General features: G+C 46.9%; 1 protein-coding gene and 1 long non-coding RNA gene across 2 annotated transcripts in view; one reads left to right on the forward strand and one right to left on the reverse strand.

The window, feature by feature from the left end:
- ELF5 (E74 like ETS transcription factor 5) overlaps positions 1-5,340 on the reverse strand; it is a 44,696-nt gene extending 39,356 nt beyond the window's left edge. The window contains exon 1 of the mRNA XM_045484924.1: positions 4,916-5,340. Within this exon, the coding sequence (XP_045340880.1) occupies positions 4,916-4,971 (56 nt within the window). The 5' untranslated portion in view covers positions 4,972-5,340. The remainder of the gene's footprint in view (positions 1-4,915) is intronic.
- A 7,628-nt stretch (positions 5,341-12,968) lies between these two features.
- Positions 12,969-17,245, forward strand: part of LOC123601580 — a 34,792-nt gene continuing 30,515 nt past the window's right edge. Inside the window, exons 1-3 of the long non-coding RNA XR_006714172.1 lie at positions 12,969-13,134; positions 14,674-14,845; positions 16,268-16,385. This is a non-coding gene — a long non-coding RNA (uncharacterized LOC123601580). The remainder of the gene's footprint in view (positions 13,135-14,673; positions 14,846-16,267; positions 16,386-17,245) is intronic.

The raw sequence follows: 17,245 nt of genomic DNA on the forward strand, positions 1-17,245 counted from the left end.
CAAGCCAAACTTTGAGTTAGGGGCTGTAGGTCTTCAGAGAGAGAGAGAGTGGTCAGTAAGGGCTGGAACAGTCAGAAAAAAATTCCTGTGGGTTGTGGCATTTGAGCTGGGCCATGAAAATTGGAATGAGCAGCTAAAAATGGTTGCTTATTATGTGCCAAGCACAACAACTGTAGGAGTAGGGGCTGTTATTATCCTCATTTTACAGAAGGGGAAACTGAGGCTCAAAGAGCTTCAGTCATTTGCCCAAGGTCACACAGCTACAAGTAGCAGAGCCAGGATTCAATCCTAGGATTGCCTGACCACTATACTCTGTGATGTCTGGGATGAGCAGAAGGAGAGGTTCTTTCAAACAAGAGGACACCTGCAAATGTGTAGGAGAGAATGAGTAGGGGATCCGCCGACACTGCTCATGGAGGGTTGGCCCTGGAGTTTTGGATCCTGGTTATGGATGGGGAGAGTCCCCGGCCAGTTGAATTTGAGGAGTCCTTGGATCTTGTCTGCTCTTCAGGGGAAAATTTGCGCAGGTCAGCAACGAGACCTGGTCAAAAACTTTGATTTTTCCCTTGTGTGTTGTCCACGTATTTTGGTAGCACCACGCTCTTATTTCTTAGGGAGGTTATTGCTGGGTTTCCTTCTTCCACCAATTGCCAACTAATACTGTTTCCAAATAGCTGCTTCCTTGCAATCTCTTGCTACTTCCCACAGTTTAATTTGCCGTTAAAAAGGACAAAGGTCCACATTACACTGACATTTCCTGAGTTTGGTTTTGGTCAGGAGCTCATGTAGAGAAAGAGTCTTGGTTGTAAACACAGAATGGCATAAGAATGTAGGCATTGTGCTTTTTTACAAAAGTCCGGTCTATCACTGCTTTGAATTTTCCTGATTTCTCCCTTTATCACAGAGTTTGTCATCATATCCTAATTGAAATCCAGGGGTTCCTGGTACTTATAAATCTGAGGGGAGAGGCCTCAAATTTGGAAAGCTGACCGGCCTCACCAAAGGCTCACACCAACACCCACTCCTCTACGCCCTGAACTTGCAAACCCGGGGAGGTTCCCAGTGGGAACTTGTCATTCCCCAGGGCGCACATCTGGGGTCGCTGAGCTATGGGAGTAGACAAGTGTCTTCTTTGGTTCTTGCCTGCATCTCTTTTCATGACATGATGTTTTAACTCCTTGTCGGTGTGTGAAGCCTGGTGGGCAGGATTTAGTTTCATTTTGAGTCAACAGCTGTCCCTTGGGTTCCAAAGAACCAGCGAGATATGGGACTTGGCTGAATGTTGTCAGGTGATTCAACAGATAACCAAGGAGCAAAAGCCAGATGAGAAGGTAGCTAAGGAAAAACCAGTACTAGAAGGAGTGGGTGGATGTGGGTACCACTCTCAGTGCTGTCACTTGGTAGCCATTTACTTATCTCCTTGAGCCACAATTTCCTCATCCAAAAGCCTGAGTAACTAAATGTTACTTCCTAGAATTTTGGTGAGGATTAAATGAGATAATGTAATATAAGAAATACTTAGCTCAGTGCCTGGTGTATATTAAATACTTAATAAATGATGGCTGTACTACTACAAACTATTGTTATAATTTTTTATGTTTTTTAAGTTTATTTATTTTGAGAGAGAGAGAGGCAGGGAGGGGCAGAGAGAGAGAGAGAGAGAGAGAGAGAGAGAGAAAATCCCAGGCAGACTCTTCACTGTCAGTGCGGAGCCCAGTGCACGGTATGACCTGAACCAAAGTCAAGAGTCAGTTGCTTAACCAACTAAGCCGCCCAGGTGCCCCGTTATTATTATTATTATTTTTATTACTGCTACTACTACTAAACTTATCCAAGCCTTAGTCTCCTATCAGTAAAATTAGAATAATATTATCTACTCACTAGACTAATTGAAATAATATAGGTGTATGCATCTGGCACATGGTAGATATTCATCCATCCATCCATCCTTCCGTCCGTTCATTTTCAGTCCCTTATGTGGTATCCATCAAAAGTTTATCAACCTTGGGAGTTAGGAGAAGGCCATTGTATTTGGCAATAGTCCTTAATTATCTGAAATACAGCGATACTTTTATAAGACATTTATTCCCCCACCCAAACTTGTTTTCCTCGGTTCCAATACGACCTTCTGCGAACAAAAGAAGCTCCAGGAATCCCCAAAGCTTGCTGTACTGGGTGGCCAACAGATCTGCCACATGGTCATGGAGCTGCCAGCTGGCCCATGTTACCTCTTTCTATGCGAGCCCTGTGCGTGTAGCACCTTCCTGCAGGGGAGAATGGATGCCACCTCCCCTTTGGGAGGGAAAGAGTCACTGGGGCCTTTTAGCTTTCTGGTTGTATCCACCCCAGGCTAAGGCTACAGCTGTCACTTTGGGTGAGGTCTAGGTGGCATCTCTGCCTTAAGACAGAGGGCAGATTTTGCATGAGGCCTTCTGAAGGAGGAAATTACCAATTGGGGTCAAGCATTCCAGCCACAGCAAACGGCAAGTTGTGTAATAGGCCAGCAGACATGGCCCCGGTCCTGGTATCTAATGCTGCGAGTAGACTGGGGGGAAGGGGGGAGATGGCCGGGCTGGCTCTGTGCCTGTTCTACTCTGGGCAATTGCTCACCCTCACAGAGGAGGGATCCTGGCCTGGGAGTGTTACCTGACACCCATCTGGCCACTCACTGTTTAACCAAGTTTAAACCAGAACGGAGACTTCGTGCAGGACAGCTTTAGTGTCTGGGCCCTATAAGGAGTTCATTTCTCCTGCCCAGAGGTGGGTGGAGTTGACTTCAGCTCAGGCCAAACAATATTCAGGAGGAGTGCTGCTCTTTCGGGAATGCTTGCAACTGACAAACTGGTTTAAGGTGATGGACATTAAAGGCAAGCCAAGATAGGCCTGGAGATGAGATCTGAAAATTGCTGACAATTAGTGGCTAAAGAGGGCACCTGCAGGTGGAATCTGCAGTTGAGAACTCTCTAGACTGCAGCCAAGTACACACAGGGAAAAGTGTATTCTGCAGGGACTGAGTTCTGACAAATGCAAGTAGAGAAACAGGCACAATTTCAAGTTCAGCTATGTAAACCTGAGCAAACACACACACACACACACACACACAGGCCATTAGTGCTACCACATATACTCCCGTCTCTCCCTCATGCACAGAGCCCACATAAACCTAGATACCACTCCCAGCCCCTCTCCCCCCCCATATCTACCATGCCCCCTAATATCCCATCCTCCCCATAGACCAACCCCACACATCACAGATTCCCCCCCACCCCACGCCATGCACACATTATACCCACAGCCATCAGATAAACACAGCCTCCTTAGGAAGCTGATTAATAAAACTATTTTATCTTTAATTACACTTGGCTGATAATAATGTCCTCAGAGCCTGCACGGTTAGATTGGCTCAGATTGTAACATCCAGATTAGGGTTGACCTCCCTTTGAACTCTGGCCACACTGCTGGTCTCTCCAGCTCAGAGGCTAGAAATGGCTTCAGCTGGATTCGCCCCATGGAACTAGGAGGGTAAGTAGAATTCCGGCTCTCCTTGCTTCTCTTTTCTTTCTGACGCTGTGCAGATGATATCTCTGAAAACACATGGCCAAGACTAGGAGGAAGGCCCAAATCAAGTTACTACCTCCAGTTCACCGCTGTGTAGACCCCTGGTGGGTCTACTTTCAAAGGAATGTCAGTCTCAGACTCCATGGAGGAAGTTGCCCCGAATGCTGTCTGGAAGACCTGACACTTGAAAATAAACAGTTTAATTCCTGGATCTTGGACTCTTGGGGACAGGCTCTGGTGAACCATAATTAACTCTTTAAAGTCTTCACTGTGTCCTGCAAATAGTAAAGTATCTGATTCTTTGTGATGTAACGCTGAATGGAGGCAGCGAGGAGGCCTTTTAGGCTAATTACATGTTGGAATGAGGTTAACAACATGCCAAAGATTCCTTGCGCGGCTCCTCTGACGTTGACAAGTCACTTGGTAACACGCTAGGGCTAAAGACAGCGATGGCTTTTAAAGAGGGCGGGGGCTGGAAACTGAGCTAGACAGGCCCCTGACGTCATTCCCCAATCTTGTGTTTCCCCTGGGATGACCTTCCCATCCCTCAATTTCCAGGAGAGAGGAGATCTGGATTTGAACCTGGCATTCAATGCCCTGGGCCTGGACACGTGCAGTGACACCTGCAGGGGGCTCATCTCTCTCTTACGAATTTTACAGTAGCTGAATTCAGCCAAGGATGAAAGCCAAAGCCACTATCGAGGGGATGCTTTGGGCTGAGTAGGAGGTATGTCGGTACAAATAAGCAAGGTGTGCATCAAAATGAACAGGAAAATGCCCAGTTCACAGGAACGAGTTCCGGTAGCAGCCAACTGAAAGAGCTTAACATCATTATGATCCCATTCTGCAGGGGTGCACACTGGCGTGTCATAGTCACACGGGGACACCTGACCACTGCTCCTTTCCCATCCTTCTACTGGGGACCAGCCATTACTTTAGTCACCTGCAGGGCTGTCCCAAAGGACTCCAGCCTAGACTCAAGGGTGTCACACGTTGCTTTGCCAACTCCCCAGCATTCCCTATCTGGATGAAATCGGCTAAAAATGAGTCTTCTGGGGGAGACCGAAGGGAAAACCTAGCTATAAAAGACCGTGGCGCTTCGTAAGGAGACTTGTCCTGCCCCATAGGAGTGGTGACGGGGGCTGGCTCAGAGGTTACAAGGTATGAATAGGAGCCTTGAAGTTTCCTTGGCACCTGAAAGCAGATACTCACTTTTCCTCCCCGGAAAAGGACTTGCTCCCCTGTCTCCCCTGGTGGAAGGACTGGGGCAAGGTGAGTCCTGCCCGCTGGATGCCGGCCTTCCCGCTCCCACCGGGGCCCTTTCCTCTCCCTGCACACCCAGACACGTAGCACCCACCTTAGCTCACTTGTTCCGCCGGGCTGGGCTGGGCTCAGGTCCTCTGATGTTGTCATCACCCTGTCCAGAGAGGGCCCTGGTTGGGTGGGCCCCTCCTCCTCAGCGAGAGGGACACCGCATGGCTGCCTCCAGGCGGAAGCCGCCTCCTCTGGGTGTCCCAGCCCCACGCAGCCTCCCAGGTGCAGCAGGGTCCCGGGAATGGCGGCCGCAGGTAGACTTCCCACCTCCGCGAAACCCAGGGGTTAGCAGAAGGGTAGGCGGGTTTTGACAGGAGCTACCAAAAGAGAGAGACAGACACCTGAGGAGTGATGCCTGTTCACTTGCTGAGCCTTGTGAAGCGTGGCTGCAGGGGGCTGCCCACAGCCGTGGTCTCCAGCGAAGGCGAGGTGTGGCGACCAGAGGAGCCAAGGAGAAATGTGTCAGACAGAGTTTGTCAGCACCTCAGCACCCTGCCAAATAGTAATTACTAGAGCCTCGTGCCACCCAGCAGAGGGAGGGCAATATTTTATCCCCATTTTATAGAAGGGTAAGTGGAGGCCCAGGGAGGTCAGGCAACCACTTCAGCCAGTCAGTCAGAGGCTAAACTTGGCCCTGAGGGGGGCTGACTCAGAGGTTACCAGGAGAGCTTGGGTGAAGCCAGGCCTGTTGGGGGGAGCGGGGGTGGGGGGGAGGACAGCCAAAGGCAGGGCTGCCTCATGGCAGCTATGGGCCTCCCCAGTTTTGCAGCCTTCTGTTCTCTTAGAGGTTCCCTTATCTCCAGGTCTGCCTCCTCTATAGCTCTTATCTGACCCTGCTTTACATACTGGCCCATTTGGCATTTCTCTAGAACATGGTTCCCCTTTCCAGGGAAATGTTAGTCTCCTGAAATACTGTGTGAAGAAAAATGTCCCCAGCCAGCTAAGTTAGGACGGGCATGTCAGCCTACTAAAGCTCTGAGAGGTCTTTCAGAAAAGAAACCTGTTTAATTTTTCTTAAGCCAGCGTTTCCCAAACTTCTTCGAGCACCTTTTTCTAGTAACACCCATTAGCACCCCCCCCCCCCCCAGCTAGTGTCCCACCAGACACTCATTGGGAAATCCTAATGGAGACGGTCACCTCCCCAAGAGAAGGGACTGTGCCTTTCCCCAGGGTGTTCCCTGCCCCACCCCCTCATGGCAGGCTCAGTAAATTGGGCAGAAGTGAGTAGCACTGTCATTTCCCTACCTACTTCCTCAGACACGGAAGCCTGAAGTCCTCTTTGACATTCATTCCTCAGAGCCCCTGAATAAAGCCAGCCACCATGTCATGTGGATTCTACCCCCTCCCCCCCCCCTTGCCACCCTCATGATATTTCTTTCACATGTATCTGTCTTACGGTCAGTGTCAGGTGACCTACCACCTCCACAGAGAGGCTTTTCCTGACCCTTTCTAAACCATAGCACCTCCTGTCAGGTTGGCCATGTTGCTCAACCCCAGGGGGTGCCATTGCCCGGAGACCACAACACCAACGGTGCCTGATGGGAGTTATGAAGCAGGGCGTCCCTCTGATTCTCCTTGCCTTATTCACATTAGTTTTCCTTACGGTACCTTATCTACTTAACATGTATTTACTTACATATTGATTTACTTACCGATCATCCTCAGGAAATCACCTCATTGCTGGTTGCTTCTTGCCCTCGGGGACTCGGCCAGGCATTGTCTGGTGTCCTTGTATCCTTCCTGGGTCCACATCAAGATGGCACACTCATGCATACAGTAAGGGAGAACAGGTGGAGGTCCAGCCTGAGCTCTGCTTTCTCAGCCGAGTGTCCTGCAAACGGGCTGCATCGTCCCCTACACGTGCCTGTCTTCATTTGCACAGAGGGATATCTGTTTGTCCACTGTGTACCTGTGGGCTATGTCCACGCAGCAGGGGACCCTTTGTCTAACTTACACAAAGGTGCCATGTAGGGTAGCCTCCCGGTCTATTCTACAGAATGTAAAAGCCCCACGAATTGGGTGATCATTTAGTTTTTTTTATTATCCAAAAAAGGGCAAATGTGAAGGTAAATAAGGCACCATTTAATAATTATGTGGGGACAACGGACAAAAACTGGGACTGTCCTGGGCAAATCAGAACAGATGGTGACCCTGTCCATGTGGAGCAGGCTTGTTTATTGCTTTATCTCCATTGTCTAGCCCAGTATGTGGCACAGTGTATTTGTGGAATAGTGATTGAGAGAATGACTCCTGCTCTCATCCCCAAACTGCCTGCTTCAAGTCCCTCCCCTCTTCTCATCCATCCTATGCAATTAATTCTCCTAAAATTCCACTGCATATGCATAAGCCTCCCACATGCATCTTTAAAGCTACTGAAGCTCCATTCAAAGGGTCTTCAAGGAAATACCAAATCCCGGCACCTGGCTGGCTCAGTTGGTAGAGCATGAAACTCTTGATCTCTGGGTGATGAGTTCGAACCCCATGCTGGGTGTAGAGCTTACTTAAAAAATATAAGAAACACTGAATCCAGTGTGATGTGTTAAAAAAAAAACAACAAGGGTGCTATGGGTTCATATTTGGGAACACTTGTATACCCTCAGTGATATGGTAGAGGTGAAAGGAAGAATTATAGGAAGGAAACTTGCTGAACTTTGTTTAGTTCAGTGATCGAAAAATGCATATGAACCTGGAATTTCTGTGTTTTTTGTTAAAATTTTTTTTAAATGTTTATTTTTACTTTTAATTTTTTTTTTCCCAACGTTTATTTATTTTTGGGACAGAGAGAGACAGAGCATGAACGGGGGAGGGGCAGAGAGAGAGGGAGACACAGAATCGGAAACAGGCTCCAGGCTCCGAGCCATCAGCCCAGAGCCTGACGCGGGGCTCGAACTCACGGACCGCGAGATCGTGACCTGGCTGAAGTCGGACGCTTAACCAACTGCGCCACCCAGGCGCCCCTATTTTTACTTTTGAGAGTGAGAGACAGAGCATGAGTGGGGCAGTGGCAGAGAGAGAGGGAGACACAGAATCTGAAGCAGGCCTCAGGCTCCAAGCTGTCAGCACAGAGCCCAAGGCGGGGCTTGAACTCATAAACCGTGAGATCACGATGGAGCGGAAGTATGACGCTCTATGAATTGAGCCGCCCAGGCACTGCTGGAATTTCTGTTTTTGACTTACTGCATCCAATGGAGTTGGATAGGAAACTTGGAATATTCAATAGGCCAGAGTTCTTAATTTGATATTCAAAGGCAGTCACAACTGAGCCCACGTATTTTTCATACTGAACTCCTCCAAGTTCTCCTATAGGAAACCTTGGTCCATTCATTCATTTAATAAATGGGTTTTTTTTTTTTTTTGGTTTTATTTTGTTGTTGTTTTTTTTTGTTTTGTTTTTTTGAGAGAGAGGGGGGCAGGGAGGGGTGGAGAGAGACAGAGAGAGAGAGAGAGAGAGAGAGAGAGAGAGAGAATCCCAAGCAGGTTCCACATGGTCAGTGCAGAGACAAATGTGGGATTTGAACTCATGAACTGTGAGATCATGACTTGAACCAAAATAAAGAGTTGGACGTTTGATCAGCTGAGCCACCCAAACGCCCCTAATAAATGTTTCCTGAGCACCTACAATGTGCCAGGCCCTGTTCCAGTGGCTGGGAACACAGAAGTGAACAAAGCAAATGAGATCCCCATCCTAGAGCTCACGGTCTAGATGACTAGGAAGGAAAACGTACCCCTGCTTTAGCTGGTCAGGGAAGGCCTCTTGGAGGAAGTGACAGTGGAACTGAATGTCACCTGAACGGCTTTAGTGTTAGGTGAATTGGTTTGTTCTCGGTTCCCTGAAGACCTCATATACCTGCTGTCCATCTCTGAGCATGAGATCCCACTCTCCTTTAAATTTGGGCTTTTCTCCCTTTTATCCTTCACTTCTCTAAGTCTTGTTTTTCCTTCAGTGTCTCCCTGCAGTCAGGAGTCTACATTCTTGGAGACCTCTAAACTCCCCCAACACGCTGATGCATCACACGTTTGGCCCTCAGCACGAGGCTACCTGGTATTACCTTGTATCTCCTTTTTATACTTTCCTGGGCCCAAGACCTAGACTGTAAACCCTTGTATACCTTGGGGGCTCGATAAATGTTTGCTGCTAATGAAAATATATTCTCCCACAGAGGCTAGATGAGACATGGGAAGCAACTTTAATGTCCCATGCCAAATTGGACTGATGGCTGTTTCCACCTGCGGAACTGTGGGAAGGGGCCTGATACTGTGTGGAAGGAGGGTCACACTCTGTCAGCAGTGCCTTCCACGTGTGTGTGTATGTGTGTGTGGCAGGCAGAGCCACACACTGGGCCTTGCAGAAGGTCAGGGTTATCAGCTCACATGGGCTTCCGTGAGCACAGGACTGAAGGGATTCTCTTGTGGAAGATTCTCGGGTTGCTCAGCCTCTGTGTGTGCTTCCTGTGAATGTTCTGCGTGCCAGAGGAAAGACGGGCAAAATGAGAGGAGACACCCTTCTTAAAGTATCAGTCTCTGGCTTCACTTTGCCTTGTGGTGAATGCAGAAAAGAAAATGCTGCGGAACACCCTTTGCTCACTCAGCCTCTCGGGATGGAGCCTAAGCCAGGAAAACTGGCCTCCCTTCCTGAACTATAACGCTGGGCTACGGGAAGCTTTTAACATCCTAGCTTTAGATGGACAACTATCTGAGTAAGGGCAAAAGAGAGGGGAATACCTTTTAATGACATCTGAAAACTGTAGAACTGTAGTTACAAAAAAATAATGAAGAAATGGGGCACCTGGGTGGCTCGGTAGGTTAAGTGTCTGACTCTTGGTTTCAGCTCAGGTCAGGATCTCAGGGCTCCTGGGATCGAGTCCCATGTTGGGCTCTGCACTGACAGCATGGACCCTGCTTGGGATTCTCTCTCTCCCTCTCTCTCTGCCCCTTCCCTTCTCGTGTTCTCACTCTCTCAAAATAAATAAACAAACTTAAAACAAAATAATGAAGAAAAATAAAAAAGGAAGAAAAGTCATCTATAGTTTCTTATCCTGAACAAAGTACCTTCTCTGGGCAGTTTCTTCATCCCCTCAACAAATGTCTACTTTGTGTCCATCATGAGCCAGGCACTGGGCACTCACTGGGCTAAGATAACACACAGACTATTGAGTATCTAAAAGGAAAACATTAGATTTCTTCTTGTTGATTATGAAGTACAATGGTGGAAAGGTAGCCCCTGCAAAGACATGTCCATGTTCCAGTTCCCAGAATCTGTGACTGTTACATTGTATGTTTGGGAGTGAATAAGACGTGACTAAGTTAAGGATCTTGAGAGGAGGAACCTGTTCTGGATTGTTAACAACACACACACACACACACACACACACACACACACTATGGGATTATTCTAAACACTTTTTCCGCGTCTTATTGTCTTTTCGCATGATTTTAATGACTTGCACTCTATTCTGTCTTATGCACATGCTATGATTAAACTGATAATCCTCATGTTAGATGTTTGGGTTGTTTCTATTGCCAAAACCAGTGCAGATCTTTTTGATGGTAGCAACTGGGGCCACGGCAGGGTCGGCACCTCTCCACTGCCCGGGCTGTCGTGAGTTTCCTGAAGCTGAGCCAGGGATTGGGCAACTGGCAAGAGCCTGGGCGGGGTTGGGGGTTGGGGAGGATGTGTAGGACTGGTCAACATTACTAGCATGAGGGAGTCGCCTCAAACCCACAACAATACTTTGTTTTTTAATGAGTAGGATTAAGAAAAGATTTATGACCCAAGTGAGAAGAGCAGAAGGGTGTTTTCAACTTTGGATTTGGAGAAAGGAAGGTAGATTTTAGATTTATGGCTAGGCAGTGATGTTGCTTGGAGTAAATGTTGGTGAGAGGCTGTCTGTTGCTTCAGCTCTGCCTCACCCCATGGGATGCAAAGCTTAACAAAGCCATTTCCTGCATGAAACACATCTCTCCCCGAAGGGGCAATGGGTGGCCATGTGGCCTTCAGAAGAATTTGGAGCTATCACCGAACGTTCTGTACGGAAGACTGCATTACCTTTGTAATCAGGAAAACACCATTTTGTGTTTCTTTGGTGTGCGGTCACGGTCTTGGGTATTATCATGTCTCCATATTTCCATTTGGGAAGAGAGCGACCTAAATTGGAGGTGTAAATGACAAATGAGCTTAGAAAGAAGTGGTCAGAGACTGAAATTTTGACCTATGCTACCACCATGAGACCTAGGATGAACCCTGAAGACATTACGCTAAGTGAAATGATCAAATCAGGAAACAACAAATACTGTATGATTCCACTTGTGTGGGGTCCTTCGAATAGTCACATTTATAGAGACAGAGAGAAGAATGGTTGCCAGGGATGGTAGGAGAGGTGGGGTGCGTAGTTCTTAATTAATAAGAATTTCACTTGGGGAAGATGAAAAATGTCTGGAGATGGTTGGTGGTGATGGTCATACACCATTGGGAATATGTTTAATGCCGCTGAACTGCACAGCTAAAAGTGGACAAAATGGGAAATTTTGTTCGGTATGTTACAAAAAAAAAGAGCATTTTTAGGAGTCTTGGGCAAGAAGGTAGAAAAAGAACAGAGGGGAATAGGGAGAGAAACCCTGTAGACCAGAGTCATAGGACAACTACCCTAATTTACACATCAGAGATAGGCTAAGCACTTTATATGCCCATCTCATGAATTGTATAGGAAGTAGGTGATGATTTTCCTATTTTACCGACGCAGGAACTGAGGATTAGTGAGGTCTAGTAGCTTCCCAAGGGGGCACTGTAACAGAGCTGGAATTCAAACCCAGGTGTGGTATGTCCAGAACTCACTCTCATTACATTTATGGAGTCTTGACCACTATAGGATGTGCTTTGCACATTTGTTTCACTTAATTCACGTAACAACTGGGTCAGTTTGTTATTTTTGTCTCATCTTATAGACAAAGACACTGAAGACTTGGATGTTAAAAGAGGTTTGCCTAACTGTACAGATAATGAGTAGCAGAGTCTGGCCTTGAACCCACACCTTCTGGGATTTGGAACTGAAGTGAGGTTTTTCTATGGCTTACTGGCTTAGACAATGCTCCAGGGTAGAGTTTCTCATCCATTATCCTTTCAGTCTAGCTGTCTGCTGCAGCAGGAGAGGGGAAGATTGTTTGCTGTTGTTCCCTTAGATTAAAGATGGTCCCTGGCTATCTTTATAGGGTCTTTTCTCTAACTACAGAAGTTGTGCAAGTCCTAATTTGCCTGCCTTCATTCCTTACCTGAGAATTCCTGATACCAATACCCTTTACTCTGAGACATTGTATTACAAAGATTTATTGACTCATCTGTCTCGTCTACCAGGTTATAGGCTCTAAGGGCTTGTGAGCTCTGATTTCTGTTTCTTTAGTGTCTACCACCGTGCTCTATACCTAGGAAGGGCCCATTAGATGTATGTTGAAAGAATGAATGAAGTAAGCCAGGGGGTCGAGGAAAGATTTTTATTAACTCCTCAACATAAGACTGATCTGGTCCATTAATAAAACAATCTATGAAGAACAGCGGTCTGCTCTTGCCCCTGACCTTGGTGTTCACCTCTATTTATCTGAGAGATATTGACTGAACCCTTGCTGGGTGGGCTGGGAAAGCAGAAATGAATATGATAACCCCCTGCTTTTAAGAAGCTTACAGTCTAGAAGGTGGTGCAAAATTACACACAAATCCTTAGAATAGTGGTCACAAGGTTAGCAGTGTTGAGTGTCCTGCAGGGATTTCTGGAGAAGGACAAGAATGGAGACAGAGTGAAGTTGTTAAGATCCCAGGGGTTTATATCCAGGCTGCTTATGAGCTGTGTGACTCTGGCAAATTACATAATCCCCTAAGGCTCCGTTTTCTCCTGTAAAAAAAAAAAAAAAAAAAAAAAAAAGTGTTTGTTTTTTGAATTGTGTTCCCCCCACAAGGGTTGAAGTCCTAGCCCCTGTCAGGACCTGTCAGTGTGACCTTATATGGAAATAAGGTCTTTGTTGATGATCAATTTAAGGTGACGTCATTGGGCTGGGTCCTAATCCAAAATGACCAGTGTAGTTATAAAAAGGGTAAGTTTGGACTCAGACGCAGGCACATACAGAGGGAAGGCGATACGAAGACAAAAGAGACTGTTACCGACAAGCCAAGGAATGCCTGGAGCTACCAGAAGTTACAACAGATTCTCCCTCTGAGCCCTCAGAAGGAACTAATCTGTTCAACATCTTGATTTTGGACTTCTGGCCTCCAGAACTGTAAGATAATAAATTTCTGTTGTTGAAGTCACCCAGTTTGTGGTACTGTGTTATGGTAACCCTAGGAAACTAATTCGGGGCAGTAATAGTGCTTATCTCATGGAGATGTGAGGATTAGATGAGATATAAGCAAAGGGCTTAGCACAGTTCTTGGTACATAGTAAGTGCTTGATGATTGTGGGTAGGACGAACACCCTTGATGTGGGGGCAATCGAACAACGCCTCACAGGGGCGATGGCATTTGCCTTAAGGCTTGAAGGCTGGGTAGGGTGTGGGCATTGAGAAGGTGTAGGAAGAGGGATTCATGGAACTGTCATCTGCAGTGACATCTCGGCCCCAGAGAAGACTTAGGCTGAGCCCTGAGGTTCTTGCCTTCTGGCCCAGGGGCAAGTAACCGTTGGGGAATGTGGAGGATTCCTGTTATTTTTACATTCTTTGTCTTTTGATAACAGCCACTCAGTCTTCCTTTGGAAAAGTCACCCCTCCCCTGCTCTAATCACGGCTCTGTCCTTCCTCAGGCCAGTGAGAGGTCTCCAGCCTGCTGGGCCTCATGAGGAGTCCAGGAGGTGGCATAAGCCCAAACAGGGCCAATCAGAGTTCTCACTAAGGATAGATATGGATGGTGAGAAAGGGAGGATCTCTGATCCTCTGGCATGGGGAACAGTCAGGACAATGAACCTGGTGCTTCTTGGGGCTATTTTCCCTGACTGTGTCGAAGAAGCCATCTTTGGGATGAGGGAAGCAGGCTAATGTGCAAATGGAAGTAAATCTGAGAGTTGGAAAGTGATGGAGATGGATGGATTGATGGCTGGCTGGCTGGCTGGCCAGATGGATGGATGGATGGAGAGAGAGAGAGAGAGAGAGAGAGAGCAAGAGATCTGAAGGCAGTGATACAGTGTTTGAGGCCCAGGAGCCAGCATTCCTGAATCCAGAGGTCCATGGACCTTAAAGTAATGAAAACAAATACTTTTTTTCCCCCTTACACTACTCTGTGTTGGGGTTGATTGCATGCATCCAGGAGAGTCCTGACCTCGTCATTATCTTCAGGCACCAGCCTTTCCCCAGGGCAAGCAGCTCCTAGGTATGAACTTTCAAGAGGGTGATGTAGGTGGTCATGGTGGTGACAGTGGTGCCTGTTACAGCTTAGTGGGTCACAGAGGCCAAGACGGGCCTCCAGTGCAATTTCACATCAAGATTGGCTTCTGTCTGTGACTTTCCCTCAAATGTCCTCACTGTGTGCTGACAGGTATTTGCCGCTTTCTCTTTTGACCAAAATCCACTGTGGGGAGTAAGGCTAGTCCTGCAAAGAATTTCAGAGATTTTAAGAAGGCAGAAGCCTTACTTCTCACATCGAATGGAGAATTCCAAGAGTGTGAGTTGGGAGACCTTCAGGACCATTGGAATGGGTGTGGAGAGGCATCCCTTTTCTCTTAAGGTGTCAAGGAGCTAGATCTTCTTGGCATTTCCACTCAAGCTTAATTTCTAGTCCTCCTCATGTGTGCACCTCAGTGCTGATTTAGTTGTTTTTCTCATCCACAGGGATCACAAGAAGCTCTGGGGTCCAGATTTTACACAGTCGCCCGTCACCCAACCATGTGTGCAAATACTTGTATGCAGATAGAACTCGAGTTTGTCCAAAGACCAATCATCTCTGAATGTCTTCTGCTAAGAATTTAATATATATATTTCTATTTAGCCCTCTAGTCTAAAGGTGAGTTGTTAGTATGCGAGGTTCCTGATAGAATTGAACACTTTCAAAATTTTATTTTTCAGTAACTAGTTAACGTGGGAACACATAATGTGTACTAAATTGTAGAGTTACACTTATGTGTATCAGTTTTGTGCCAGGAGGGTTGAGGGAATGGTGGGTACATCATGGCTGCTTTTCACCCATTGAAAGTGCTATGCTCCAAGCCTTCTTGGGAGAATTAAGACTATAAAGCTGACATAGGCCAGGTGACACAGGAACACACAGTGAACATTTGTAAGCTTATGGCAATGACTACCATAGTGTCTTTACAAACTGGTTTTGACCACATGTTCATAAAAATCCTAGTTACTGACTGAGGGCAATCAGTGGGTTCTGCCCTTTTATTGTCTACTCAAACCAGATACATTGTTTATGGCTAGAATAGGGCCCAGCACAGTGTAGGCCCTCATTAAGCAGCTGGTGGATTCCTTAATGGGTATTGGTAGCAAACTGTTTCTCTTCTCTCTCCATGTTCCAGCTCTGTTGGACTTGCCCTATTAGTTCCCAGAATGCTCTGCACTTTTTTTTTTTTACCCCTCGGGCCCTTTGCACATGCTAGTCCCCCTGCCTAGAACACTGTGCACTCATCCAGCAAGTATTTATTGAGTGATAATTATGTGTTAGGTAGGCATTTGTACAGGTACTGGGGCTCCCACAGTGAGCAAGACGATGGAGCTTGTGTCGTAGCTGGGGGAGACTGACGATTAAGAAAAATCAGTACGTATATATTATATCAGATGAAGAAAAGATCTGCAGAGAAAAATAAAGCTGGGAAAGAGGAAGTTGTGTCTATGCGGGTAGGGGCTGTTGTTGCAAATTTTAAAGAGAAAGTGACAGCTGGCCAACTAACTGCCACACCTCCTTCAGGCCCTCTCTGCACCCCTCGACTACGTGAACACTTCCTTTGTCATTACGCTCTTTATAACTGCGGTTGTTTTGTGGAAACTTTTTCCCTGCTGGATTGGGCTTCACAAAACTGGGGCCGTGTCGTCTTATTTGCCACTCTGTTGCTGCCCTCGGGGACGGCCTTGCCCGTGACAGACATTCTGTGGCTCTTTACTGGGTGAACAGATGAGGGAAAATAGGACATCACTTAGAAAACATCCTATGTTTTCCTGCTTGCTATCTGTGCAGTAGAAATAATGTATTGACTCTTTGGCTGTTGTACATATTAGGAGCTTTGGAAAGCAAAATATCAAATAATTAAGTGAGCCTAAAATTAGTGTAGAGCAGGGCTTCTCAAACCTGAACGTGCACACTAGCCACCTACAGACCGTACTTTCCAGAGATGGCTGGACAGCACATCCCAGCCCACGTGGTCTTCTTATGGTAACATTGACATTTCTCCCATTGAGACATGGGGTCTCTTTCTCTCCCTTCCAGTCTGGGTGGAACCATGGCCAGAGGAAGTGACACTTATGTGACTTGTTGAAACGTCTACTTTTGGAAATCATGCTGTGAAGAGACTTGATCTCAGGATCTTTCTTGGAGCTCTTGGAAAGTAATTTCCCTTTCTTATGAATGTGTAAGCCTGGAGTTGCTGAGGGTCCCTCATGTGGTAGCAAACTGCTCAAGAGTGAGACCCATATGTAGGGAAGCAGAGCTGACACGGAGAGACCAAATCTTGATGATTGTCTGAGCTGCATGATCCGGATATACCTGAAGTCCCCTTAGAGTTTTCAGTTAGAAAAGCCAATAATCCCCTTCCTTTTTTTTTTTTTTTTTAAGTACTTCAAGTTGGGTTTGTGTCACCTGCATCAGATGAGGGGTGCCTGGGTGGCTCAGTCGGTTAAGCGTCTGACTTCGGCTCAGGTCATGAACTCGCGGTTTGTGAGTTTGAGCCCCAAGTCGGGCTCTGTGCTGATAGCCTGGAGCCTGGAGCCTGCTTCAGATTCTGTGTCTCTCTCTGCCCCTCCACCACCACCCCCCCCCCAAAACAAACAAACATCAAAAAAATCTTTTTTTTAAAAAAAAAATTTTTTTTTTCAACGTTTATTTATTTTTGGGACAGAGAGAGACAGAGCATGAACGGGCGAGGGGCAGAGAGAGAGGGAGACACAGAATCGGAAACAGGCTCCAGGCTCTGAGCCATCAGCCCAGAGCCCGACGCGGGGCTCGAACTCACGGACCGCGAGATCCTGACCTGGCTGAAGTCGGACGCTTAACCGACTGCGCCACCCAGGCGCCCCTCAAAAAAATCTTTTTAAAAAAAGACGATTCATGATGAATATGAATTCATGCCAATATCCTTGGCAACACAGAGTCTATAAACCTAGCTTTTGAAAACTATTTAGCACTATAAAAAAACAAGGATATTGCTGTTCCTACTTCCCTAAGAATATCCTCGAGGAGCCATATCCA

Source organism: Leopardus geoffroyi, chromosome D1 (assembly GCF_018350155.1).
Source record: "Leopardus geoffroyi isolate Oge1 chromosome D1, O.geoffroyi_Oge1_pat1.0, whole genome shotgun sequence".
NCBI classification, from domain to species: Eukaryota; Metazoa; Chordata; class Mammalia; order Carnivora; family Felidae; genus Leopardus; species Leopardus geoffroyi.